Raw genomic sequence first — 27,179 nt, 5'->3', positions numbered from 1 at the left:
TACACTTTTTTTTTTTTTTTTTTTTTTTTTTTACTGTTTTTGCACCTATTTGTTATTGCAGGTAATTAAGTCAGCTATGCTGCTATAAATAATAGTTCTCATTTTCTCCATTAAGATAGGTAAATTGTCCCTACTAGTTTACCCTGTTGGTTTGTCTGTCATCCTACTCTGGAAAAACTTTTCAGTCCAGTGGATTTCAATTGGTTATGCCCTAATCTGGGAGAGATACGTACGTACTTAACCTTCTTGAGTGTCAAGGGTTGACTGCTCTCTAGACCCAGCTTTCTGCTCCTTCCTCTTATTTGAGTTCCTCAGACCTTCTAAAGTAGTTTCCTTTATTACAGCTCCCTTTTTCTGTTTTGTGACTCTTCGAAGGACTCAAGTAGTCCTTTGCTATTATTTTATGTTTTCCTTTGCTAAGGGTATCATACCTTGGCATCAGTAGGACCCTACACTGCTACAGTTTCTGTTAGTATAACCTGAAATAATCTTTTCTTTTTTAGGTTTTTGTTGTTGTTGTTGTTGTTGGTTTTTTTCATGGTGGCTGGAAAGCATACCCTTTTTTTGGTATCCTTTGCTCTGAATCCAAGGATGTGGAGACATAATTCATATAATGATTGTGAGCTTGTATTGCTACCACTTTTATGGATGGAATATGGTAATATCTGTAAAAATTAAAAGGATATGCTTATCTTTTAATCCAGTAGTGGTACTTCGAAGACTGTTTTTTTAGAAAGAAAAGAATTGATGTGAATGTATATACGTGTGTGTGCATGCAGGTATTTGTAGTGTCTCTGGTGGCAAAAACTGGAATAACTTTAGTGTTTATTGGTGGACGAAAGGTAGGATGTCATGACATATATATACCCATGGAATACTATACAGCTTTTTAAAGAAATGAGTTAGAGCTCACTCCATTGCCTTGGAGAAACGTTCATGATGTATTTGTTAAGTGAAAAAAAACAAGTGGGTTAGTAGTGTTTATAACATGACCTCATTTTTGTTTTTCAAATTTTAGAGACTGGAGAAAGGTTTGAAAGCACCTCCCATTGATAATCACAGATGTACAAGTTATGAGATGCTACCTTTCATCTCAGAGTTGCATTATTTTTTTTCCTCTAACAGTAAAGGGTACTAACTGTGCAGGGGGGTTGTATAAATTAATACAAAAAAACTGTTTAGAAAGCAATTATAAAGTTGATTTTTGACAATAGGTTTGGTCCCCAAATTACAGTGCCTTAAATTTACTTAATTTCTCTTAAATATTTATTTATTCCCCTTGAGGGAAATGTATTTCTCTCTGACTAAAAGCCTCGGTAGGTGGTCAAGATCTGGTTTGATGCCCTCTGTGTTGAGAACTGAAGTTCTTTAAATATTTCTGATTCTCTTATGTGTGAATTTGACTTCATGCCCCAAGATGGCAGCATTTTCATATAAGGCTGCAAGATGGAAGATCATGTCAGTGAGGAAGGTGCAGAGGGTACATATGCTCTCCTGAGGAAGGTTTTTTGAAGTTGTTCTGCAACATTGTGCCAGATGCCCCATTGGCCAGAATTTAGTCACGTGAAATTTTGACAATGAAAATTTCATTTTCTGTGCAAGAAGCGGGGAACAGATGTTGGTTGACAACCAGCTTTTTCTTATGCATTATATATTAAGGCATTAAAAACATGTTCTTTGACTTGGAATTTATCCTAATGAAATGCAAAATTGTGGATAAAGCTTTACAAAATGAAACAAAAAGCAATTTTTAATGAAATAGATTTGAGTAGATAAATAATATTTAAATGAAAGAAGCAAGATCCATTACATTCTTAACAATAAATTACTCTCAAAGCTTATGAGATTATAGTTGAATATTATTTCCTTTTTTACACCTTTTACATATTTTCCCACATCTTTGCAAAATTACAGACCTCTTCAGTAATTCTTGTAGAGAGAATCTGTGTGGAGTAAATCTTGTATCCTTGTATGTGAAAATGTCTTTTATTTCACTTGGCTTTTACAAGTTAACAGCCCCAGCAAGAGTAGAGGTAAAGTGCAGGGAAGAAGTGACAAGACTGTGGGGAGGGAACTGGAGAGTGGAGGTGATGGAGAGACAGAGACTGGTTGAACTCAGGTTTGCAGTATTATAGGTCTTGAGGTACACAGCCCCATCCCCCCATACACATGCAGAATCTTTTTTAGGAGACAGGGCAAGACCTGGATTTTTTCTTTTTCCCTCCCTTCCCAAGTGCCACCCAGTACACTTGTGAAACCAGAGCCAAACGTATTCAGATACTCAACACAGCATATTATTCTGAGAGAGATAAGAGAGGATATTGGAAACATGATGTAGCAGCAAGCTGTTTTGGAGAGGGTTCTGTTGGAGAAATTGGGATGAAACATCTTGTCTTTGAAATGGAGAACTCAATGGATGGGTTGAATAGAGGAATACAAAACACTGAAAAATAAGTTAACAAGCTGGAATGTCAAGTTGAAGAACTCTTCAGAATGCATCAACAAGGGATAAAATGATGGAGAGAATGAGGGAAATGTGAAAAACATGTATGTGTATGTTTATGTCATGTGTATGTTGTATACACACATATATACACAGAGAGATTAGAAGTACATAGTAAAAAAAAAAAAAAGCTTTATTTGGTAAGAGTCTTCAAAGAAGAAAAAATATACAGAGGGAGAAAAGAGTTGGAAAAATGATCCAGAATTTCCTAGAATTAATCTCTAGCCGAGCAAATGCAACTAGAATAAGGAAGAAAATAATACAAAATTAAATTTAAAACCTCAATTAAGCACATTATAGTGAGATTTGAAAACATCTAAAACAGAATATTCTGAAAGTTTCTGGAGAGAAAAAGGGAATCCCATGAACTTGAACTTGACTAATATTAGACTTTTTGTTTGTTGTTAACAAAATGGATTCCACTGAGCACCCTACAGCCAGAAGAGTTACGAGGAAATTAAAGAATCAACACCTACATTAGGGAAGTTGTCTGCAACCCCAACACAGTAGTGCTTATGCTGATTTCTTATTGGAATGGTGACAACATGCTGGAGCCAAGTGCTAACATGCCTTGGTTCAGGGGATGGAAAGTCACCTGTAAAGATGGCAGTGCCAGTGGAACCATGCGGCTGAAAGCTCTGAATGGCATCCTGCCACCGACTTGTCTAATGGACAAGCCCTTGGGGCCTGCCTCTCCAGGTAGTATGGGTACTGTCCCTGTGGGCCAGTTGCAGACTGGGGTTCTCAAATCTGGCACGTGATCACCTTTGCTCCAGTCGTCATTACAACTGAAGTTTAAAAAAAAAAAGTCTGTTGAAGTGCGCGTGAAGCCTTGGGTGAAGCTCTTCTGAGACAATGTAGACCTCAGTGTCAAGAACGTGTCTGTCAGAACTGCTCGCCATAATAGCTTTGTGGTTCCTGACAGCAAAAAGAAGCCATGAATGATGGAAGCAGCCAGCTTCACAGCTCAAATGATTCTCCTGAGCCATCCAAGCTAAGTCAGTGCTGGCTATGCACCCGTTCTGGATTGTACCACAGCTCAGCTCACACAGCTTGCAAGGTTGCTGACCTGAAGGAGAAGATTGGTCACTGTTCTGGGAAGGGGCTTCTGGAAGATGGCCTCAAATTCTTGAAAGGTGGTGGTGCTGCCTGCCACTGTTGATAGGTTCCTGGCAAGCCCCCTTGTGTGTTGAGAGCTCCTCTGACTGTCGCTTTGCTGTTCGTGACATGAGACAGACAGTTGCTATCGGTGTCATCAGATCAGTGGACAAGAAGGCATCTGGAGCTGGCAAGGTCACCACGTCTGCCCAGAAAGCTCAGAAGGCTAAATGAATATTATCGCCAGTACCGGGCACCCCAGTCTTAACCAGTGGGGGAAGAACTGTCTCAGGACTGTTTCTCGATCAGCCATTTAAGTTGAATAGTAAAAGACTGATTGATAACAATGCATCATAAAACCTTGAAGAAACGGAGAATGTTTTGTGGACCATTTGATTTTCTGTATGTGGCAGTTTTAACTTACTAGTTTTAAAATCAGTACGTTTTAATGGAAACAACTTGACCAGAAATCTGTCACAGAATTTTGAGATCCATTAAAACAAAGTTAATGAGAAGAGAAAAAAAAAAAAAGTGAGGATATAACTATAGGTTCAAAGGACTGAGAATATAACTACTAGGTTCAAAATTATTTTCTGTCCACACTTTAAAGATAGTGTTCCTTTTTCTTATTGTATGATTTATTGCATGATATGTTGTATGTATAAGTCTGATGTCAGTCTCTTTTTCCGAAGGTAGTTTTTAGTATTTTCCTTCTATTTTTTTATATTCACAAGTTGGGTTTTTTTCAGGTGTACATTCTTGTGCTGAGTTTTTTTCATCTCTGTAACCGTGTTGGACTTTAAGTTATTTTGATCAGTCTTAGTTGTTTTCTCATCTGCTGCAGAAGACTCTTTTCTCACATTTGCCTGCAGCAGAAGAGAGAGCTAGTCACCTGGTATCCAAGTCTCATAGTGATTGGTTAGCTTTGTGATCACCATTTTGTTTTCTAGTTTGCCTCTGCCTTATTATATATGCCTCACAGTCTGTGGTCCTCTTTCTTATATCTGTTCTATAGGTTTGGCGTGCGTACAGGAGAGTTCAGTGTTAGGCTTAGTCTGTTACTATGAATCCTCATCAGAAAAAAAAGTTTTTATAACCTATCAATCAGCAAGTGAATTTCAACATATCATAAACCTGTGTTTTAACTTAATGTTAAAATATTTGAGCTGGTACTATAGTCTAGTCTACTTATGGGATATCTTAAATATGAATGGGTTTTTCATCATTAAAAAATACAACTTTTAAAGTAAAAGGCATTCTTTAAGCATACTCTAAATAAATTTAATTTACTTTTTTCCAGAATCATACTCATGAACATTTCCTGGACCTTGGAGAATCCAAAAAGCAGCAAGCAAACCAACACAATTATCGTACGAGATCTGCATTGGAAGAGACTCCCAGACCTTCAGAAGAGATAGAAAATGGCACTAGTTCTTCAGATGTGAGAGCTCAGCACACTCATAGATTTCTGTTTTCATTTTTACTTGTTTTTTTTAATGTAACTTTTATTCTTTGCATTCATTGTTATATTTATAGATGTAGCTCAAACATGGTTTGTCTAGGTCTTAAAATGATAGTGATAGTTGCAGGACCGTAGTGTGTGTTCTGGGCATGGCACAGATATTCATAACCTCAAGTCCACAAAACAAATGCATGTGAATTAATTATTCCCATTTTGAGGGCTCTGAAGTTCAAAGATGTTTAGATTACACATTTACCTAACTATTAAATGGTAGAGCAGGGATTAAACCCATGTTCCTTTCACTCCAAAGCCAGGTTTTTGAAATGGTACCATGAAACTCTAGTCTGTAACTATAACTGATCAGTAGACATTTGACAATTTTGGTTGGTTTTTAATCTCTGTACCAATTTATAGCTTTCTCAATGTAAATTTTTAAAATATTCCTTATGTATAATTATTTCCATAAATATCATTGTCCCTACTAAATTATATATTCTTTCAGCAAAGGGAACCCATTTGCAGTCACAAATCAGTCTTATTTAGCAATTACAATGGTCTTCCTTCCCCTGTCCCACTTGCCCTATTACCCCTTCACTCACAGTTAAGTCAGAGACTCTATGGTCTGAGATGTTGACAGCTACACATTTTTGAAGTCATGTTACGTTTTGCAGTGTTAGACATGTATGGGGATTCTCCACGTATATTCTCTATGGACAGGGCAATATTAGCACAAACCGAGAGTATTCTAACCATAATTTAAAAGTTAGTCTCCAGTGTTTTCAGGTCCTTGTATGGCCAGAACAAAATGATACGTTCAATCTGGCAAAAAAGATAAAATATACCCATTATATAAACTTGACACATAACAATTTAGATACGCCACAGAATGTAAAATATATGTGTGCTATTTATTTGCATTATAAAATATTTCTTTATTTTTGAAAGATTTATAGTATTATTACTCCTTTAAATGTTAAGTTTCTATGAAATTTTAAAAATATTAATTCAGCTCAAAATGTATTTCCAGGTACATCTGTTACATAAGAAAATTCTACTAATTCTTTGATTTGTCTTCAAAACTAATTTGTTTATGCCTTATATTTGTAGAGGAGAATAATAAGAAAAGAATATCACCTTTGGCACAATATATTAGTTAAAAATGAAAGAATCCTGGGTTTTTGGTTCAAATAATTTGTACTTCCATATAGTACCTTTTTATTTTGTATTTAGAATGTAGAATTGTTTCTGTTCTCCCCCTTTAAAGAAGTAATATACTAAGAGTGGGAATAATCAGATCACTTGTTCAGATTTTTTTTTCAGTTATATTGAGCAAAGATTAAATTTGCTAAATAAAATTTACTCTGGATTTTGATCTTTTCATATTTGCCTAGTTTTCAAAGCCCTGTGGAACAGTTATATAATACATTCTTCATTTTTAAGCCATCAAAACAGGAAAAATTTTCTCCCCAAGATATAACATTTAATTAGTAAAAAAAATACATTTCATTATCCTCGTGAAAAATGATCTGGATGTGCCCAGCAGTTAATAACACTGAACCATTCTTGTGTAGAGTGGGTCTAAGCTTTGAAGTAAAATGACATGAGTTCAAAATAGGCTTTGCTGCTTATTAATTGTGCTGCCTGGGGTAAATTTCTTAGCCTGTTTAAGCTTTAGTTTCTTTTATTTAAATGACTGATTTCCTGTCACCAGCGCTGTTTGTCTAGATCAAATGGGATGATGTATACAAAGTGCTTAGAACAGTTTCTGACATATACTAAAAGCTTAATTAATGTGAGCTGGTATTTTTATTGGAGCAAGATTTTGTGACCAAAAAAAAAAAAAAACCAATTTTTATAAAGAAAATGGCTTCACAGGTAGTATCCTGTGTTAACCAGTGAATATTTACTAAAGAGAAATCAGAGTGTTTGGGTAGCTTTTAATCCTCTCCATTTGTATAAAATAATACCTGAGTTGGAATATCCTTTTTTTTATATGATAAAGCTATTTTAATAATAATAATAATAATAATTAAAACATAAAAGTTCCTAAATTTAAGTTTCTCAATGCATCTATAGAAAAAGAAAACTTAAATTTTAAAAAAGGCCCAAGAAGTAAAGTTGATATCAAATATTAATTTGGTATCACCCAGTCTAGAAGATGTGTTATGAGGCTTTTTTAAAAAATGTTAATCCACCCAAGAGATTGCTCTGAATCCAGTATTAATAAGTATTTTATCTTTGGATACACTTAATATTTGGATACATTCAATAATTTTTGTATAAAAATATGAGACCTGTGTTTTATAACTAACTTAAATCAGGTTTTAATATAAATATCCTAATATGATTTATACTATTAGATATCACTGATATTTTCTGTAATCATAGAATGTTATTCTGTAAAACTATACAATAAAATATGTATTAACTATCTCTTAGGAAGGTGAAGTTGTTGCTGTCAGTGGTGGAACGTCCGAAGAGGAAGAGAGAGCATGGCACAGTGATGGCAGTTCTAGGTAATTTAATGAATTTTTATTCTTCCAAATGTAATGTTAATTCTTTAGAAAGCTGCCTTGATTCTTAATGTTAAATTCCTTTCTATCAGAAACATATTTCAGAGTCCCTTTGGGTTTAAAATTGATCTTTCTTCAGAGTTTTTTTGTAGTTGTCCAAAATTTAGATTTCCTTTGACATGTTTTCTCTAGTAGAAAAAAAGTTTTGGATATTGTAACTAGATCTACAAAATGATGCTTTTAACTTTTTCTTAGTTGATATTTTATCTTCTGAATGCTGTTACATTTGTAATACTGAACCACAAGCTAGCTTCATTACTGGCTTTGAGAAATATTTATGCATTAAATTATGAAAGTAATGAGATTTTTTAGAATTAACTGTCTTTTTTAATGGAATTTGTTGAATGCTAATAATATTTTCTTCCAGCAATGAGAATAAGCTTTCCCTTTTTCCTGTTGTTCCCACCCCATTTGATCACGTAAGCGAGGATTCCTTCAGCTCCTTCTACTTACTGGTGATTCACATTGTTACAGGGCTTGATGGCCTTGGCTGACCTTGCGAGGTCTTAGTAGCAAGAAGTAGAGCCTTTGGGAATGGTAATTATGTTTAGCCCCTGATACTTATTCCCTGGCAGCACTAGCTCTTAAAATTGCCAAAGAAACCAAGAGGCTGTATTTAAGAATTCTTCACCTCTTTTTATCATGGACTTTTCCTGTTTCCACAGTAGTTGCTCCCAGTTATTATATGCAAGTGGTCATTGTTATGTCTGGTGGTTTTCTGTATTTGAAACAAGACAGTAGAAGAACAACTCAGTTTCTTTTGGCTCAGCAGTGGAAATAGAGAATAGGCATACATTGGTGATATCTCAGGTTTGACTCCAGACCACCACGATGAAGAGAATATTGCAGTAAAGCAAGTCACACGAATTTTTGTTTTCCCAGTGCATGTAAAAGTTATGTTTACACTATACTGTAGTCTGTTAGGTGTGCAGTGGCATTACGTCTAAAAAAAATAATTAAACATTTAAAAACAGCATTAATCTAAAAATAATACTATTGGGAAAGTGGCACCGATAGACTTGTTCAGTGCAGAGTTGCCACAAACCTTCAATTTGTAAAAAACACAGTGTCTGTGAAGCACAGTAAAAACAAGGTATGCCTGTATCTCAAACCACGAAACAACATAGAGGTTCTTGTTTTGAAAAAGCAGTGTTGGCTTCAGCAGTTGGGGAGATTGTTGTAAAGTACATAGACCTCTGGGGTTTGTAGTCCGTGCTGGCGGCAGCAGATTTTCTGTAAGAGCTGAGTGCTCCAGAGAGCAAATACAACAGTGAGAGTATTTGGCGAGTGTCGTTTACAGTGACCATGGCTGGGGTTAGAGTAAATAAATGCTCCTAAGTTGAGGATAGCCTAGGTAGCTATTTGCCTTGCAGATGTGTTCCCACATATCCAGAGTAGTGTCAGAAAATATTTTTTATTTAAGTTCTTCAAAATCGTTTTAAGTTTTAAGATGAAGTCATGAAATCATACTAGAAAACACCTTAATTATTTGATTGTTATCTGTGATGATTATTCTTAGGGAGATAACGGGTAAATTGCCCATAAAGGACACTCGGGCCAGAGGGACAAGGTAGTAGAATAAAACTCCAGAAAAATATGCCTTCAGTGTTACCAGCAATATGTTTAGAGGAGTGAGGATATATACATCAGTAAATCTAGACAACCTGATTATTGATTTTAACATAGTATAATTTAGATTCCATTAAGGTAATTATATTTATAAAACTATAAAGTCAAGTAATGAAATATTCTCATGTACTAAAATTAAAACAGAAGATAACATAATTGGATTCTTTATTTTGCAACATCAGTTTAGTAAAACTTAGGTCTGTTGAAGGTAAACTGAAAAGAAAGTTTCCAGTGAGATACAGCCAATGGCAAACACGATCGGTAGTGATACATAAAATATTAGGCCTGTATTTTTCTGAATCTTACTTTGCTTTGAAGCATAAGATACACCTAGGGTGTACACTGGAGATGCCATGCAAAGTTGGCAGGCACAGTCTTCCCGCTGGGTAGGAGGACTTCTGGCCCTGCCAATTCAGTATCTAGCTACCATGAAGGCACCAGGGCTCTACCATGGGCGTTCCCGTGTCAAGGGGCCCACCTGCCCTCAAAAAGGAATCCCTATGCTTCTTCCTCAGTGTCAGTACCTCCTGTGCTACCTAGGGCTGTCTTTCTGTTGTTGCTAGAACTGAGGAAAGTGGCGCTGTGCTCCTCATTTTTGTATACTCCACAATATTTTGAACACATGCAGCACTCAGAAATCTGTATGTTTGCTAAAGTCATAGAAGGTACTTAAATTCATTGTTTAACTAGCACTACGACCTTATTTATCTTAAAAATTTTTGGAGATACTTAAGTAAATTAAGCCTACAGATGTTTAAGAAACTATTGAGAAGATGAGTTGAAAGTTAGGAAATACTTTTAGTTCATTTAGTATGTACTGTTCTGTCATTACTTTTTATTATGATCTTTCTTTACATTTTCATACAACAAAGTCTTAAAGTGTATCTTGTCTGTGTATTTTTTAAATCTCTTCTTTCCTTCTAGTGACTACTCCAGTGATTATTCTGACTGGACAGCAGATGCAGGAATTAATCTGCAGCCACCAAAGAAAATTCCTAAGCATAAAACCAAGAAAGCAGAAAGCAGTTCAGATGAAGAAGAAGAATCTGAAAAACAGAAGCAGAAACAGATTAAAAAGGAAAGAAAGAAAGTAAATGAAGAAAAAGATGGACCAGTATCACCAAAGAAAAAGAAGCCCAAAGAAAGAAAACAAAAGGTTGATTTATATATATATATATATATATATATATATATCTGTTTTCTATAAAAACAAAGCATGCATTTTAAAAGTGCAGCTGATGAACATAAACATTTTTCAAGTGTACCAGCAAGTAATAGAAAAAACTCAGAAGTACGCAGTAGTAAAATAAAATATATTAAGATCTCTTTAGTTTCCTCAAGTTTTTAAATGTTTAGCATGTGAGAGTATTTACTTGTAGAATTACCATATTGTAAATATTGAGCATTTAATCGTATAACATGAGCAGATCTTTTTCTTGAGACTCCAGTGGGATTTGTTTATTTATGTAAAAAAAATAATGCTACAAAACACACAGTTTATTAGTCTTTTAATTGCCTTTACTTTTCAACCATCCTTATTAACTGTTACTGCTGAAAATACTACTGTGGTAACAAGCCTTCATTAATTTACAGAGTATGTGAGCCATCACTAGCCCTTAGGTCAGTAGTACTGGTTTGATTACTACGTCTTTAGTCTGTGGATACTTTGAGATAGATCAGAGAAAGCAAGAGATGAATGTTATGTGAATAAGATCTGTTAGCTGTTACGGAGTTGGAATACTTTAAAAACAAGAACTGTTTAAATTTTGCTCTAAAGTAAATGAAATACAAGGGACACGTTCTGTATTCCCCAGAAGACTATAAGTTCGAGGCACATTTGGTTAAACAAATGGAAGATTTTTTTAAAACCTCTGCCATTTTTAGAATTAAATAGAAGTTGTTATCTGTAGAATTAAATACTAGGGAGACGGTAGGGTCTTTATCTTTAGAGAGCTTTGAAAAATTTTAAGACTACTTCTGTCTTAAGTGTTTATTTTATCTGCATCCGTTGAGCGCTTGTTTGTTTCAGCTTTATAATTATGGGTTACTTTAATCTGCATTCCTCAGCCTACTATCCTTTTTGTCACCTCCTTTGCCTTTGTCTAGGGGATATTTACCAAAGAGAGTACCACACATTAGCCACAATACTTCTCTTCTTCCTTGTCAGTGATGATAAATGTAGGCTGACCCATTATTTTACATAGTAGACAGATAAAACCGATTTAGCCATGTATCTGGCTAATGAGGTAAACTTTTTTTTCATCTCAAGACAGTTTTGATGAACTTTTGAGGTTTGCATTGTTACCTCACATAATTCTTTTGTCGCAGGAGTGCAGTTTACTTCACCTGGTCCCCTTTTATTTGATGATTATCCATAAACTAATACCTCAGGCTCCTTCACACATGCTACATTTGGATCCACCGTTACTGTTTGGCGTATTTTCATTTCACTGTTTTGCTTAAAGTATTACCCCAGGGTCTGTCTGCCACTAAATTTATGTGGGACAGATTTTAAATAGCATAAAGTTAGGATGTTACAGGCTACTCCCTGTAATTTGGATTTTGTTCACATGGTTTGTTGTTAGCCTATCAGTGAATCTAACAGTAGATAGCATTGTTCTTATTCCTTAGTCGTCTTATCTCAAGTAAACACAATATTTCCCTTCTTACGCATAGAGTTGTAGAGCTGAAAAGTAACTGAGACATCATTAATTAGTTGATATTTATTGCGTCTATGAAAAAAATGAAAATATTTTCCATATGATTGTTTGAATTAAGCAAAAAAGAAAAAGAAAAAAAAAACCCAGTTAGGCAAATATAGAAAATGCTTATTAAAAAATAGAATTCTCGAGAGATACAGTAAAGTTATCTCAGATATTATCTGACATATATCCCTTATGCTGTTAGGAGCTCTGGAAATCAGAGCGATGAATCTTTATCTGGTGCCTGCAGTTTATAAAGCAATACAGTGGATAAAAAGAAGTGTAAGACGTAGTACTTGCTCCAGAAACAATGTGTGACTAACAAGTTGTTTGAATCCCCCCCCCAAAAAAATAGAATAAATATCACATGATAAAATATGTTTGATTGGCAAAGTAATTTTATAGATAATAACTCAGAAACCAAATGGGGCCATCTTATCTTAGAGTTTCACATAAGCTTTCCAGAAGAAATAAAATTTTAGGTGGACCTAGAAGAATATCCATGGATAGAAAGGAAATAAATCAGTTACCTGTATCTCCAAAATTAAAGAAATCGCAATTCATGAGGCTGGAAATTTAGAGCCATGTCAATGCATTTTATCCCCTAAGTGGTTGTAAGTACTAACTGACAGAAATCTACTTTAACCAAAACTTCTAGGTTCCCCAAGAATTGTTGAGGAATTGTCATAATGTTTATCATAATGATTCTTGTCTATGCCACAGTCTTACAGTTATAAATATGATTACTTCTCGTGTAAGAGTTGTTAGCTATCCTAATCGACATTCTGGGAAGAAATGCTTGCCTTAGTGTATTAATAGTTCATATTGAGGCTGGGATAAGTAGTTTTTAGACTTTTCCGACCTTTCTTTCTTTTTACTAAGTCAAAGGAAACCTTTTTCAGACACTTAAACTGAACACCTCACCATATGTAAGACGGATACGATCTGTGGATCTCACTCTGTGATGTGCTCAGTGCATAACAGTACTGGCTACTCAGTAACTACTTGTGGATAAAATAACTGTTCACATGTCATGTGGCTTTACATCTCAAATCTAACACATAACAAAATTTATTTTCTAAGCTTTCCCCTGTAACGTGCTGCACTTCAGCCTTCCTCATCTCAGCAGTTGACAACTCCAGTTGTTTACACCAAAACCCTGTAATTCTTCTTTTTCTCTCATTCCACATTCAGTCCATCAGGGAATTATTATCATGGCTCTGTCTTCTAAATACATTCAGCACTTGACTGTTTTCACCACTTTTGCTATCATGCTAGTGTGAGCTACCGTGAACTCTCACTTGTATTACTGCAGTAGCCTTCCATCTCTCTTCCTGCTTCTACCCTCATCCCCCTAGGCTCTGTTTTCTAAAGCAGGGATCAACAAACTTTCTGTAGAGGGCCAGCTACTCCACCATTGTAGCCTAAAAGCAGCCCTAGACAATACATAAACGAACGGGTATGGCTTTGGTCCAATAAAATTTGATTTATAAAAGAAGATAGTGGGCTGGACTTGGACCATGGGCCATAATTTGCAGATGCCTGCTCTGATGCATCCAGAGTGATCCTTTTAAAATATGTCAGATCCTATCACTCTTCTGCCTAAAATTCTCCAATGGATCCATCTCACGTATAGTAAATGCCAAAGTCCTTTACCCGTCCCTTACTCTCCAGAGAGAGTTCTCCTGATGTGCTTAACTGAGAAATACAAACAAAGGTGGTTAATAGGAAGAAGAGTTAATAGGAAAATGAGTATTAAGTAGCAACTATAGCATACCTGCTGCAGGTAGTGTTCTCGACACCCGTTATGACCTTTTTTCTTTTCATGAACTTTCATTAACTCACAGTGATAACTACCTTATAACCACCTTTTTTTTTTTTTTGAACGCAAGAGAATAAAATTTAGAAATCTTAGTTTACAAACACTGAACCAAAACATTTTTAATCAACTGCATGAAGTTTCTCTATCTCTACTTACATATGTTAGGTTTCAGCTCTTAGAAAGTCCATTTTTCCAAAGTCTAAGGTACCAATATCCAGACTATGATGGCCACCTGTAGGTGACCAGAAAATTTTAGCTTTTTCTCAAAGGCCTATTCACGAAAGTAAGAGACCTGGCTTGACAGCATTCTGTTTGGAAAAAAAAAAAAAAAAATCTGAAAAAAAATTTTTTTTAGAAGCTTGTGTGTGAAATGGCTACTTTAAAAGGAGTTAAAGGAATATTCTTGGGCTATGTGGAAGTATAATGCCCAGCCCATGGAAACAGTTAGCCTTCTGTATCTTGGCACTGCTCAGCCCATATGAGAATATCTTACTTAGTTCTTACTAACACGCTTATGACTAGGATTTTTTTAAATAAAATCTCGAATATGCTTCGGTCTGTTACATGGAGTGTTTATGAAACTGATAGAATTTTGAGAGGAAAGAAAGGAGACAGAGCTTATACTTCAGTGTTTATGGGAATATCTTGTCACCTAGTTTTGTTTTGAATATTGTCTGTAGAGCTTTGGTTTATCTAGTTCTTTTTTTATGGAGTGATTTGGAGAAATCGAATATAACTATACTACCACTGCTGCCATCTTCCCAGAGTAAGGTTTTTAATACTTAATATACATTTTTGTACAAAGATCCCTTCCCCTTTTATTTTTTAAACTACCTTTGTAGTTATTTTAAAGGGCAGATTGATAGATGAATGCTTTCATGATAATATTACTTTATATTGTTTTACACTTAGAGACTGGCTGTGGGAGAACTAACGGAAAATGGTTTGACGTTAGAAGAATGGTTACCTTCAACATGGATTACAGATACTCTCCCCCGAAGATGTCCATTTGTGCCACAAATGGGTGATGAGGTATTTTTTAACTTTTAAAAAATATCCTTTGTTTCATTCAAGTAACTAAATACTTTTTATAGCTCTTGAAACAGAACTCTAGAAAATTGCAGCAGTTTTATAAAGTATCTCATTTTACATATTTGTAGCTGTATATGGAAAGAGGAAAATTAGGAGGAAAGCTTTACTGATAATCTTTTTTGAGGCTACTGTAAAAATTGCAATAGCAAATTAAATATTGTAAGAGAATAGAGGTTTTGTTGACATTTTAAAAACTAATATGTATTTTTTAATAAGAGGATTTTATGGCCAGTTTTCTTTTTCCTAAGTTATATTTATATGGTAAAGGAAAAACAAAATTCAGCATTTTATTTTTATTTAATTTTATTTCATAAAAGTATTTTATTTAAATAACTATAATGTTCATAATATGTTTCTTAGATCTTAAAAAAAATCTATTTGAATATCATTTCATTTTTAAGAAAATATGGTTGGCCATCGTTTTGGACTATGTTCTTGTGAATTTGAAATGAAAATGTAAGATATTAGACCAAACTTTTCCACTCAGGAGTTCATGTCTCCTTGTTTTATGCATAAATGTTAAGAGGCAGGGTTATCTGGTGTTCAGTAGATTCATAGTAGTAAGTTAGGAATTAAAATAGAGGCTTCTTTAGCAGGGCACACTAACAGTAGAAAGTGACAGGTGGCAGTTGACAGTTTAAACAAAAAAGGAAAACAAAAACTTTTTAATGCAAGAGTAAGTAACTCTAAAGTTCCAGGCAGCTGGAGCAATAATGATATTAATGAATAGAATGAATGTGTGTAAGCTAATGGGTATCCCAAAATATTGCTAAGAACTTAATAGCATTTTTTGAAATTCCAGCAGCATTTTTTAACAAGCTCAACTATTTATCGTGGGAAGTGTCGTGGGAAGAACACTTGGGCTCAGACTGCTGTATTCACGTACCAGTTCTCCAGGGTGGTAGTCAGGAGTCACTTAAATTTGACCTCCATAAATGAGGATAAATATATGCCTTGCTCTCTTTATAATGATAAAATATATGTGAAAATATATATGAAAATATATTTTTCATTTTAAAGTTTCCTGCATTTGTACAAACCGCTTGCTATAAAAGTAGGTGAATAATCAACTAAACATGACCCCTAGTTACAACTTACTTTATTATACAACATAAATTAACTTATTTTGCATCCAAAAATAAAATGGTGAAACCAAAAAGCCAAAAAATAACTGCTTATCCTAACCTCTTAATGTTATTTAGAACACTATGGTTATGATTAAGTGACAGTAGGACAGCTTGAGGAAAAGAAGGGAAAAAAGATCAAAATATTAGAATTTGTTTTAGTTTAAAGGACATTAAATTCTCTCTGCAGTTTCAGCTGATACCGTGCATCTTGCGTCAAAGGAAACACATTCAAGTTTTAAAATTGTGACTTTATTTACTTTTTAGGTTTATTATTTCCGACAAGGACATGAAGCATATGTTGAAATGGCCCGGAAAAATAAAATTTATAGTATCAATCCCAAAAAACAGCCATGGCATAAAATGGAACTACGGGTATGGTGTTTATAATTTAATAGCCCAAAAAGATGCGATTATAGAGGAAATTGTATTGAGTGTTACTATTTTCACTATAAGAAACTGTATCATGAAGATACCTTTTCTAATTGAAACAATCTGGGAAGTAGAAGGTGTTTAACTTCTAAAGAAACATAAGATTGAATTTATATATTCCAATAGTTTATAAGTTGGGAATAAAATGTAATTATGGTGAGAACTGGACAACATTAACATCTAAGGCAAACTTCATCTTTGTAAATTTGCAAGTATTTCTAGGTTTATCAGCAGTAGTTTAGAATTATTTCCAGGTCCTTGGAACTGTGTTAGAAAATTCTTATTTCGCTAAAGTTTTCCTTTTTCTTTTTTTTTTTTCTTTCTTTTGTTTTCTCTTTTTTAAATTGAGATATAACTTGCATACTGTAAAGTACACCGATAAGTACACAGCTCAATAGATTTTTACATATACATACAGAGTAATCACCTAGATCAATATTAAAATGGATAATTTTTTTTATTATGTTTTAGCAGTTTATTTTGTGAAGATGGTTTCTTATTTTCTGTATCTTCCTCAGGAACAAGAACTGATGAAAATAGTCGGCATAAAGTATGAAGTGGGATTGCCTACTCTTTGCTGCCTTAAACTTGCTTTTCTGGATCCTGATACTGGTAAACTGACCGGTGGATCATTTACCATGAAGTAAGGACTGTTGAAAGAGGCAATAGTTTCTTAGTATTGTAGATTATTTTTCAAGATCCAGATAAATTTGAACGCCTTTTAGATATTTGTAAGTATATGACCTAATCAGTTTGTTTCTGTTTGTACTTAGGTACCATGATATGCCTGATGTTATAGATTTCCTAGTCTTGAGACAACAATTTGACGATGCAAAATATAGGCGGTGGAATATAGGTGGGTAATTTATTTAGAAGCTGTAATGTTTGCTTTATCTAATAAGTGACTTACTATTTTTCATAATTTAGGTAAAGATCATCAGAAATCTTGCCATTTGCAGGAATGTTAATAAGAAAGTAAGATATTGTGTCAGGAATTTATTTATTTATTTTTAACAATGCAAATACTTTTAATCTAGGTGATGCTGAAATTCCAAACATTTTCTCTCTTATATTTCTTAACTATGTATAAGATTGTTTATAGCTATTCCTTCTGCTGTTTTATGTGCTGAATTAAATTTTTATCCAAAGGAATTAATGACAGAATTCAAACTTGAAGCAAAAGAAGTCTTCCAGTTCAAAATGTTTAATAATTTGGACTGGGACTAAAACTGAACTGACATTTTTCTTTTATTGGTTAACGCTGTTAAAATTAAAGCTAATACTGTAATCAAGACTCAAAAAAAACTTCTAAAATCCTTAAAAGTCTCCAGGCATTTAAGGTGCATTAATTTATGTACAGATGGATGTGCTATTTTCTAGAGTATTCCTTTTAAAAATTTCAGACAGGGCCACTCTGTCATCTTGGAGTAGACTCTGGTGCCTATATGGCTTATTTGGTTTGAAAAAGCACATCAGTTGACGTGGCATTTCATCCCTCTTCCAGTGCCATTGGAAGGCCTTTGTGTGGTGATTTGTTGTCTCTTGTTTGGTCTTGGTAAACGTAGAAATTTACATGTGTGCTGTAAAAAGAAAAATTATGGAAATGCAAGTCATTAAAATTAGGGACATGCAAGTTAAGAAAAAAATTTACACCCATGTGCCATTTCTCTGGAAGCTTTGAAAGATGTGTTCCATCAAATAAGGGAGTAAAGAAAAAGACACGGAATCTCTGCAGGAGACAGGAAATTCAGAACAGGAAAGCACCGAAAGGAATTCCCAAATAACAGTCAACAGAAGTCTCAGGATAGCATCTGTTTAGCAAGTCTGTAAAACAAACAGTCCCGAAAACATTGTCCTCTAAGAGTGAAATCATCAGGAAAAAAAAAGTGAAACTGATAAATTGTATAACATGTTTGACTTTGTGGGAGACTATATATTGAAGAGTGTTTTATAGTTTGAGCTATTAGAGAATGTGGGAAGACATAATCATAAATTCAGAGAAAACCAACCATAAGAAAATGAAGCAATTATACAAAATTATATAAGAAAGGAATTGTGTGCCATTTGGCTCATTAGCAAACAATATTTATACAGTGTAGTCATGACAAAGGAAAACTGAATATGGATTAAATAAAATGCACATACCCTTTATATACAGTTATATGGAGAGAGACCAATACTTAATGTCTAAAATTGATGAGTGAAGAAATAGCTATATACTCATAATTTAGAAAACCGTAAGTAAATTCAAGAAGAAAGAGCTAAAAGTTCTTCTTGGTTTTAGATGTAAGCCTTTGGTACATATGATGTTTTAAATTATTTACATGTGTTAGTTGATAAGATCAATTTCATCTCTTATTTTTGAGGACACGCATCTGCCAATAAATTGGCGGAACAAATATTAGCAGTCAGAGTCCAGGAGAACATTCTAGAAATGCACTGACAACCTAAGCAAAGGAATACGGCAAGCATTGGACAGATCAGAGAGAGATTTCAAATGGATGTACATCAGAATGTTCTCATTTGGATCTTATCATTTTTCTCCCCTAAATTTATAGATTACTATTTCTTCTAAAGTTAATACTAGTTAGTCTTCTATTTCTGAAGATATTTGCATGTATCTACCAACTGCCATTTAAAATTACATCAATAATAATTACTTCAGCCTGTCCTCAGGTATGTTTAAGGCTTGCTCTGGTAGACTGTATTCCTTGCTTAACTTTATTGTCATTAGCCTGCAGTATCATTCATTGTGGTCAGGCACACATTATCCATTTCTTCCTCTTTAGCGTAATGTCGTCAGTCTAGGTACAATAGGATTGTAAGAAATAGCTTTATGAAACTCATTATTCTGTTTACTGTAAGGTGTCGGAGGTGTCGGTAATGCTGTTTATTAAATTATATATTAGCTTCTCACTAAGGGTAGTGTCACTAATGTGCATCTGAGGAGCAATTAGAGACTCTTAGTCTAGTAATAGATCATGTTTCCCTCTTAACATTGGCTGTTAGCATGCTTGAATTTGAATCTAAATTTGATCCCAGTGCATACCCACTCAGAGTATATATATATACACATATATATAACTCAACAACATGCAGTTGTGTTCTGTTAATTTAGCCTGACTCCAGCTTTCTTTTTTGTCATTAAATTTCTTTTCTTTTTTAAATTCATTTTATGCTATATAGTTGGCCCTCCGTATCCATGGGTTCTGCCTCCACAGATTCAACCAATCTTGGATCAAAACTATTACAAAGATTAGTTGTTTTTGTTTCTTTTTTATTTGTTTCTATAGGAAAGGGAAAGTGAGTGTATAGATGAGTGTTAGTAACTTAAGGGTGATTTGAGTCAAAGGAAAGCAGGTTGGATTGTTCTTGTTTGGTTTGTTTTTAGCCTGGACTCTTAATTGTTGGTTAGAGGAACTTCCCTACAGAAAGTAAGAAATTAAAGATAGACTATAAATATTTGTTGGGAAGAAATTGTCTGTGTTTTTATTTGAATGAAGAATTTGTGCATCGTCCTAATGGTGTGCTGGATTGGTAAAAATGTCTACGATAAGAGTGAATTTCTCCTTACCGTAGTAAAATGTCCAAAATGGTGCTGAAAGTCGGTCACACTTCAGGTGTGCTTATTAAATAACTTTTTCCCTCAGTATTGCTGATTTTATTTATTTACTTATTTATTTTGGAGTGTGTAGGTCATTTTTCATAGGTCTTTCAAAATCGTACAGGCAGTTTAAGTGTCTTAAAGGAAAGAGGAGTAACAACAGCAGCGTTTCATTTCAGAGTAATGAGATGGCTTTTATTCTTGTCCAGGTGACCGTTTCAGATCAGTCATAGATGATGCCTGGTGGTTTGGAACAATTGAAAGCCAGGAACCTCTTCAGCCTGAGTACCCTGATAGTTTGTTTCAGTGTTACAATGTTTGGTAAGGAACTATTGTATTTTGGTTCAGCCTAACTTGTTTTGAATGTTGTCCCGTCTGTTAATAAAATGATAAAGATACTACTTTTAAACACTGAAGTAATTATTTTTACAATGTGATTTTATTAAAATTGCAATGCAGTATTTAGATTTTTTAATATAAAGGTTTTCCTTCCTTTAAGCTGGGACAATGGAGATACAGAAAAGATGAGTCCTTGGGATATGGAGCTTATACCTAACAATGGTAAGTGTAGGTTAAGCTTTTTGTGTCTGTATTATGGAATTAATTTCTTAAATAAAAATCTGATTTGCTAACTTGCAACTACAAAGAGTTCTTAATGAAGACCAAGTAGAAAATATTCATTCCACAAATATTTATTACACACCTATTATTGACCCTGGAGGGTAGGGGAGGCATAACAGTGAAAAATTTAGACATAATCCTTGCCCACTTGGAATTTGTAGTTTAACAGGGAAAGTTGAAATTAATTACAGCAGAATACGATACTGATTTGCTAATTATTATTCACTCTAGAACAGGGGTCCCCAACCCCCGGGCAGCGGACCGGTACTGGTTCGCGGCCTGTTAGGAACTGGGCCGCACAGCAGGAGGTGAGCGGCGGGCAAGTGAGCGAAGCTTCATCTGCCGCTCCCATCACTCGCATCACCGCCTGAGTCATATCCCCCACCCCCACCTCCCGTCCGTGGAAAAATTGTCTTCTATGAAACTGGTCCCTGGTGCTGAAACGTTTGGGGACCGCTGCTCTAGAAGATGAGCACTTGGGATCAAAGATATTTTTGTAACTCCAGCAGAATACATAGAATACAATGTAATACTGAGAGTTCAGGCTTTTGAGTGAGACGTAGATTTCTATCCTAGCTCTGCTGTCTTTTATCTATGTCATCTTGACAAATTCCTTTAAATCTCAAAACTCCAGATTCTTAGGATTCAGCTTTTGAAACTGTGTAAACTAATACTTTCCTTAGAGGGCTGCTATGAGGATTAAATGATATCATATGTGTAAAGTGCTTATTATAGAGCCTGACACATGTAAGGGCTCAATGAGTAGGTAATTATAATTAATAATAATAACCGTCATCTTGCATATGGCCTGACGCATTGCCTTAGGATTTGGGAGTTAGCCTTAGGCAGTGAGTATGACATCTTCCTGGAACTGAGAAAAGACCAGTGTGGCTGAAGCCTGGAGATTACATTTTCTTTCTATTTCATTATCCATGTTTGTTTCAGTTTAAAAAAAAATACAACACACACAATTGTATATGCCTAAAAAGGTTTAAAAGGGTATATACCAGATTATTAATAATGATCATTTATAAAGGGTGGGGATATGAGGACTTCCACAAATGATCTTTTACATTATTCTGTATTGTTTGATTTTTTTAATAGTATCTTACTTTTACGATCATGTAAGAATAAAGATTTTAAAAAACAAAAAGAGAAAAAAGCCTGACTTGTAACATAGTAGAAATAATCATTTATAAATGGAGTTCCTCACTAGTTATTGTATTCTAAAAAAGCAGAGAAAAGACAATGTGGAAAAAGTAAACCCAATCTGGTAAATCTTAGAAATGAGAAAATGGTCATGCTGATTTTGTTCAAAACTAATACTTTCTAGAAATTATCACTTTGAGATACCAATACCAATAATGTCTTTTTCATCTCATTGCTAAATTAGAGCTGTTTAAAATATCTTAATCAACTTGTAAATGTGTTACATGGCTTACCTTCTGGTTTTATTTCTCTACTTTGTGAAGGTTTGAATTTGAAGTCACATCAGACTATTGTGAATATGAGAGAAATGAAGCTAATCGATGTTGTAATGTCTGGGGTATTTCTTGAAATGAATTAGTGACAGTAATATACTACTTGTCTCCTACCTGAATATATTGCTATTTGGAGGGGGTGATTTTTGTTGTTTTTGTTCTATTTGGATACACGTACATAGGCACTCATAGAGTTTAATTACATTTTGGGAGGAGGAGAAATTTTGTAAACAAATAGTAGCATATTTCGAAATGTTTCTCTCATGAAGTCTAGTTCAAAGAAAAAATTGCTTGGCAGATTTGTAGATTTTATGTCACCACCACCCCCTAATGATTCTGTTGAAGATTCAGGCACGCAGAAAGCATACCTTCATCATTTAAGAGCAAAAAGCGTAAGAATCATCTGTCAGTATTCATAATTGTCCCTGTTCCCACATTTGAAAAAAACTGAGCCTTTGATTGAAGCATTTCTGAAAGAATACCACTTTTGCTCAGTTTCACCTGTGCGTTTTATCAAAGTAAACATGGAGATTACATATTATGAAATGATTCAGAAAACTTTAAATTTGCATCATTTTATAGGAATACTTTCTCCTTCACCTGTAACTGATAATAGAGCAAGTTGTCAGGTATAATTTTGGAGAAGTAATTATATGCTCATCTAGAGAATTATGAAATTAATGTTTTAAAGAATAAATTTTATTGACCCTTGAAACATACTTTCCTTTAATGAAAATAAAGAATATACTTACCAAACCTTTACAAAATTATACTTTAATTTTATAACAGTATTAACTCTAATTTCTAAAGGTAACCTAAATATTAGTAAATTACCACATATTTTCACTAAATCTGCTTTCTTTCTTTGTATTTCAGCTGTATTTCCTGAAGAACTAGGTACCAGTGTTCCTTTAACTGATGTTGAATGCAGATCATTGATCTATAAGCCTCTTGATGGTGAATGGGGTTCCAATCCCAGGGATGAAGAATGTGAAAGAATTGTTACAGGAATAAACCAGTTAATGACACTAGGTAAATAATAGTAACACATGAATATAGATAGAAGATGTTGCCAGAAAGCAAAGGAAAGGAAAAATATTATTATTCAAGCAAAACTTTTTTCCATAATATCATGTCATTGTTTTCAAACATTTTTAAGTGGTTTTTTTTTTTTTTAAATGCGATTTTACACAGGGCTTAAATATCTAAAACAGTTATAAATGAGGTTGCTCTAGCTGAATTTCAGAGTGAGGGACCCCAGAAACACCAGGGGTACCGTTGAAAAACCTAGATCCTCCAGAACCTAATTTTAAAATCCTTGACATACTCAAGCTGACATGATGCGACTTGAAAGAGGAGGGCTGAAAGCTGAATTATATGGGTAACTGTACCAGTTTTCCTCTTAACTTGATATAGGTATACACAATAGAATATTTGTAAAGGGAAGGGAGAGGGTATATGAACTGCTTTGCTTTATTTAAAAAAAAAGAAAAAGAACAATGACCACAAAGCATGATTATCTGAACTTTTGGTGCCCAAAATAACTCTAAACTAGTGTGGTGGTTTGTATTAACCTAGACTTTCAGTAAGGAATGAGCTTTAAAGAGTCTAAGGGAGAAATTAACATGAGTAAGAGCTGAAGATATTGGAGACACATGTTGGATGATATTTTCATCTGAAGTCTTTTAAAATATGGGCAACACTTAATTAATTATTGTCTCAGATACTATCTTAGGTAATTTTAGTAATTATGTCAAAACAATTACTGTCAAACACATAACATAGATTCAGGAATGGCCTGGTTTTAATTATAGAAATACATGTGGATGTTCTTTAATAAGTCAGCTTTATATATTGTCTGTCATCTCTTTTCTTCTAAGGAATCCATAAATAACAAATACTCCTAGAATTTTGCAGTATAAATGTAGACATAATAAAAAGTGAGACTATGTGTTAGCTAAACTGTATGTATTTTCTATCAGAAGATAGTGGTAGACTAATGGTTATGTGGATTAGAACTTAAAGCTTAATTCAAGCAGAATTTTGAAGTATTTTAAGCAGTACAAAAATAAATTTATAAACGTATTTGTTTGTTTATCTTAGATATTGCTTCAGCATTTGTGGCTCCTGTGGATTTGCAAGCCTATCCCATGTATTGCACTGTAGTGGCATATCCAACGGATTTAAGTACAATTAAACAAAGACTGGAAAACAGGTTTTACAGGTTAGAACCATTTGCTGTAGCTACTACCAAAAGAAAGCTAAGTGATTCTTTCACCCTTTTACTGATCCTCTCTAGCCGTGTTTCTCAAACTTCCATGTGCATGCAAATCACCTTGGGGATCTTGTTAAAATGTAGAATCTGGTGGTAGGTTTAGAGTGGGACCTGGGATTGCGTTTCTGATGAGTTCCCGGTGACGCTGGTGCTGCTGCCCTGTAGACGACACTTAGAAACACATGTGCATTGATGGTCACTGTGTTTGTATTGTGTTTTATGAAACAAGCCAGCGTATTTTATTTTCTCCGAGATATCCCATTGAAATATTTGTTCATGGATTTTTTTTCATAGAATAATATTAAAAACTGTGTGTTCTCTTATTTATTTAGCTTATGAATACTTCTGAAAAATGAAATTAGGAAAATTTGGGGTACTTTTTATAGTTGTAGCTTAGCTTGAAATATAACTAGAGTTTTAAAAAGATGTAATTTCAGTTAATTTGCGTATGCTGGTTAACAATTTTGGTAAACATTGAGTTCTAATGTTGGGCAGGCTTTGTAGGTTTATTACCTAAAATGTCTTATCAAAAAGTGAGGTTAAGTCCATTGTTTTCACGTAACGAAATCAGACTTTTAGCTTTCACATTTCTTATGACTTTTGCTTATTAGCAGGCCAACAACATTTTAACTTAAATAATAATTGCATTAAAACTTTATTTTTGTGACCAGTTTTATAGTACTGCAGTTCTTTACACTACTATTTATTTTAACTTAGGGAAGTTTTTAATCATATTTTGTATTCATATTTTTCTGTGTAAAATGTGCCTTTAGTTCTTTTTAATACTTAAATTATAATTCTAATTTGATACTGTGTGTACCTGGCACTGAAAACACCATTTGTTATTCCTTACTGACTAAGGTAGGGTTTCTCAACAAAAGCATTACTGACATTTAGGGCTGGAAAATTCTTCATCATGAGGGGCTGTCCTTTGCCTCTACCCTTAAGTGCCGTAGCAGCCCCTAGTTGTAAAAACCAAAAACGTCTCTACACATTGCCAAATGCCTCCTGCTGGTCAGAGTCACTTCACCGAGAGCCACTTGGAATGAAGAAAACTAAGGCATTGGACTTCACGTTCTGATCTTGTTAGGTATTTCTGCTGCCGCTTCATTAATATTTGTCAAAAGCATTGAGATGAGGAGGAAATCACCTGTGATATGTGCCTCCCAGCCATCTTCCTCTCGAAGCACACTTCTTTAAGTAAATCATTTTCAACATTACGTGTTAAAGGTTTAAGACAGGAAATGGAGAAGAAATTCTTAACTATATCCTTATTTCTCTCTAAGCCCCTAAGTTGTTAAACCTTAGGAGTTACACCCCGTGCTTCAGAGATGGAACAAGACGTGGGAGGATAAAAGGGAGAGAAAGAACTGTTCTCTACACACTAGTAGTTGGACTACATCTAGAAAGATAAACTTCTGCCATCTCCCACCATTGTTAAAAATATACTTTCTCATAGAAATACTGCTCAACATGAGAATTGCTAAGGTGTACTGTATTTCAATATACGTTACAGCTTAATTAGGCTTTTTGGCATTAGCCTAGCTTAGTAACCAACTTAGGAAAAAAATCTTTTGGAACAGAGTCCTTACACAAATTAGAAACTGCCTGATTTTTAACCAAATAATGTAGTTGTAGACCTGAGTTATGTTCTTATTTCATAATAATGATGCCTTCATGTGCTATTTCACTGTTTCGAGCTCTTTTGCTTCTCCTCTACTCATTGGCTTCAGACTTCTTGCAGTTTGTAGTTTTCCTCTTTGATACTTCTAGTTCAGTCTTAAACCACTGTCAGTTTGCCCTACTGATATTAAAACCTCATGCCTTATCTTATACACAGTTTCTGTAGGGTACTCTGAAAATGGCCTGTGATTCTTTTATTAGAACGAGCCTTGTAAATGCTATTGGAAATGCACAGAAGCTTTTCTGTATGCTTCTGTATCCATAATTATATATAATTCTTTTAAAATTCCATATAATTGTTTTCTGTTCACACATCAGTAACATTTTCTGAGTATTTTCTTCCTTATCATTTTAAGTTGGATGATATTCTAGAATCTGCCTTTGGATTTTTCTTTAGTTACTGAAATAAAATAATAAAACACCAAAATTTTAGTACAGTTGACTCTTGAACAGCATGGGTTTGAACTGCACAGGTCCACTTATACACGGATTTCTTTTTCAATAAATACGTACCTATAGTACTACATGATCCATGGTTGATTGAATCCATGGATGCGGAACCTCGGATATGGAGGGCCAACTCTAAAGTTGTATTCGGATTTTAGACTTCAAGGAGGGCCAGTGCCCCTAACTCCCCCATTGTTCAAGGATCAACTGCATTGTCAATTTAGTGTAAAAAAAAAAATTAATTTTCATTTCGTTAGGTTTCTTAGTAAACTAACATGTTCACCATATTTTTATATTTTTGTATCTCATAAGCAAGCTCTTAGTTAGCTTTTCATTTTTAAATGTCATTTGATTACCAGTAATAGAATTAGATTGAAATTGCTTGGTTTCCTTTTTTAAGTAAAAGTCAGATATGCTTATTACCAAAAAATGACACCATACATGAAGGAATATGTAAAGCAAAAACTAAAACTCCACTGTTTCTCTCCTCCTGCTACTCTCCTTATAGTCTTTCTCCCTAAAAGAAGGCCCTGTTGATAGTCTAATGTGTCTAATCCAGACATTTTCTATGCCAGTACATAACGTTGCTACTCTTTCCCCCCCCACCACAAATGACGTTCTATTTTTTTGA

At 34.3% G+C, this 27,179-nt stretch overlaps 1 protein-coding gene across 4 annotated transcripts in view; it reads left to right on the top strand.

Moving 5' to 3' along the window:
* PHIP (pleckstrin homology domain interacting protein) overlaps positions 1-27,179 on the top strand; it is a 122,004-nt gene that overhangs the window by 78,120 nt on the left and 16,705 nt on the right. For all 4 annotated transcript variants that reach the window (XM_061207605.1, XM_061207604.1, XM_061207606.1 and 1 more), the window contains exons 21-31: positions 4,902-5,042; positions 7,503-7,579; positions 10,190-10,421; positions 14,702-14,821; positions 16,273-16,380; positions 16,956-17,080; positions 17,211-17,293; positions 20,251-20,362; positions 20,541-20,602; positions 23,020-23,175; positions 24,247-24,367. In XM_061207605.1, the coding sequence (XP_061063588.1) occupies positions 4,902-5,042; positions 7,503-7,579; positions 10,190-10,421; positions 14,702-14,821; positions 16,273-16,380; positions 16,956-17,080; positions 17,211-17,293; positions 20,251-20,362; positions 20,541-20,602; positions 23,020-23,175; positions 24,247-24,367 (1,337 nt within the window). The remainder of the gene's footprint in view (positions 1-4,901; positions 5,043-7,502; positions 7,580-10,189; positions 10,422-14,701; positions 14,822-16,272; positions 16,381-16,955; positions 17,081-17,210; positions 17,294-20,250; positions 20,363-20,540; positions 20,603-23,019; positions 23,176-24,246; positions 24,368-27,179) is intronic.

This window comes from Eubalaena glacialis, chromosome 12 (assembly GCF_028564815.1).
Source record: "Eubalaena glacialis isolate mEubGla1 chromosome 12, mEubGla1.1.hap2.+ XY, whole genome shotgun sequence".
Classification (NCBI taxonomy): domain Eukaryota; kingdom Metazoa; phylum Chordata; class Mammalia; order Artiodactyla; family Balaenidae; genus Eubalaena; species Eubalaena glacialis.
This window is presented reverse-complemented; position numbering and strand designations above follow the sequence as displayed.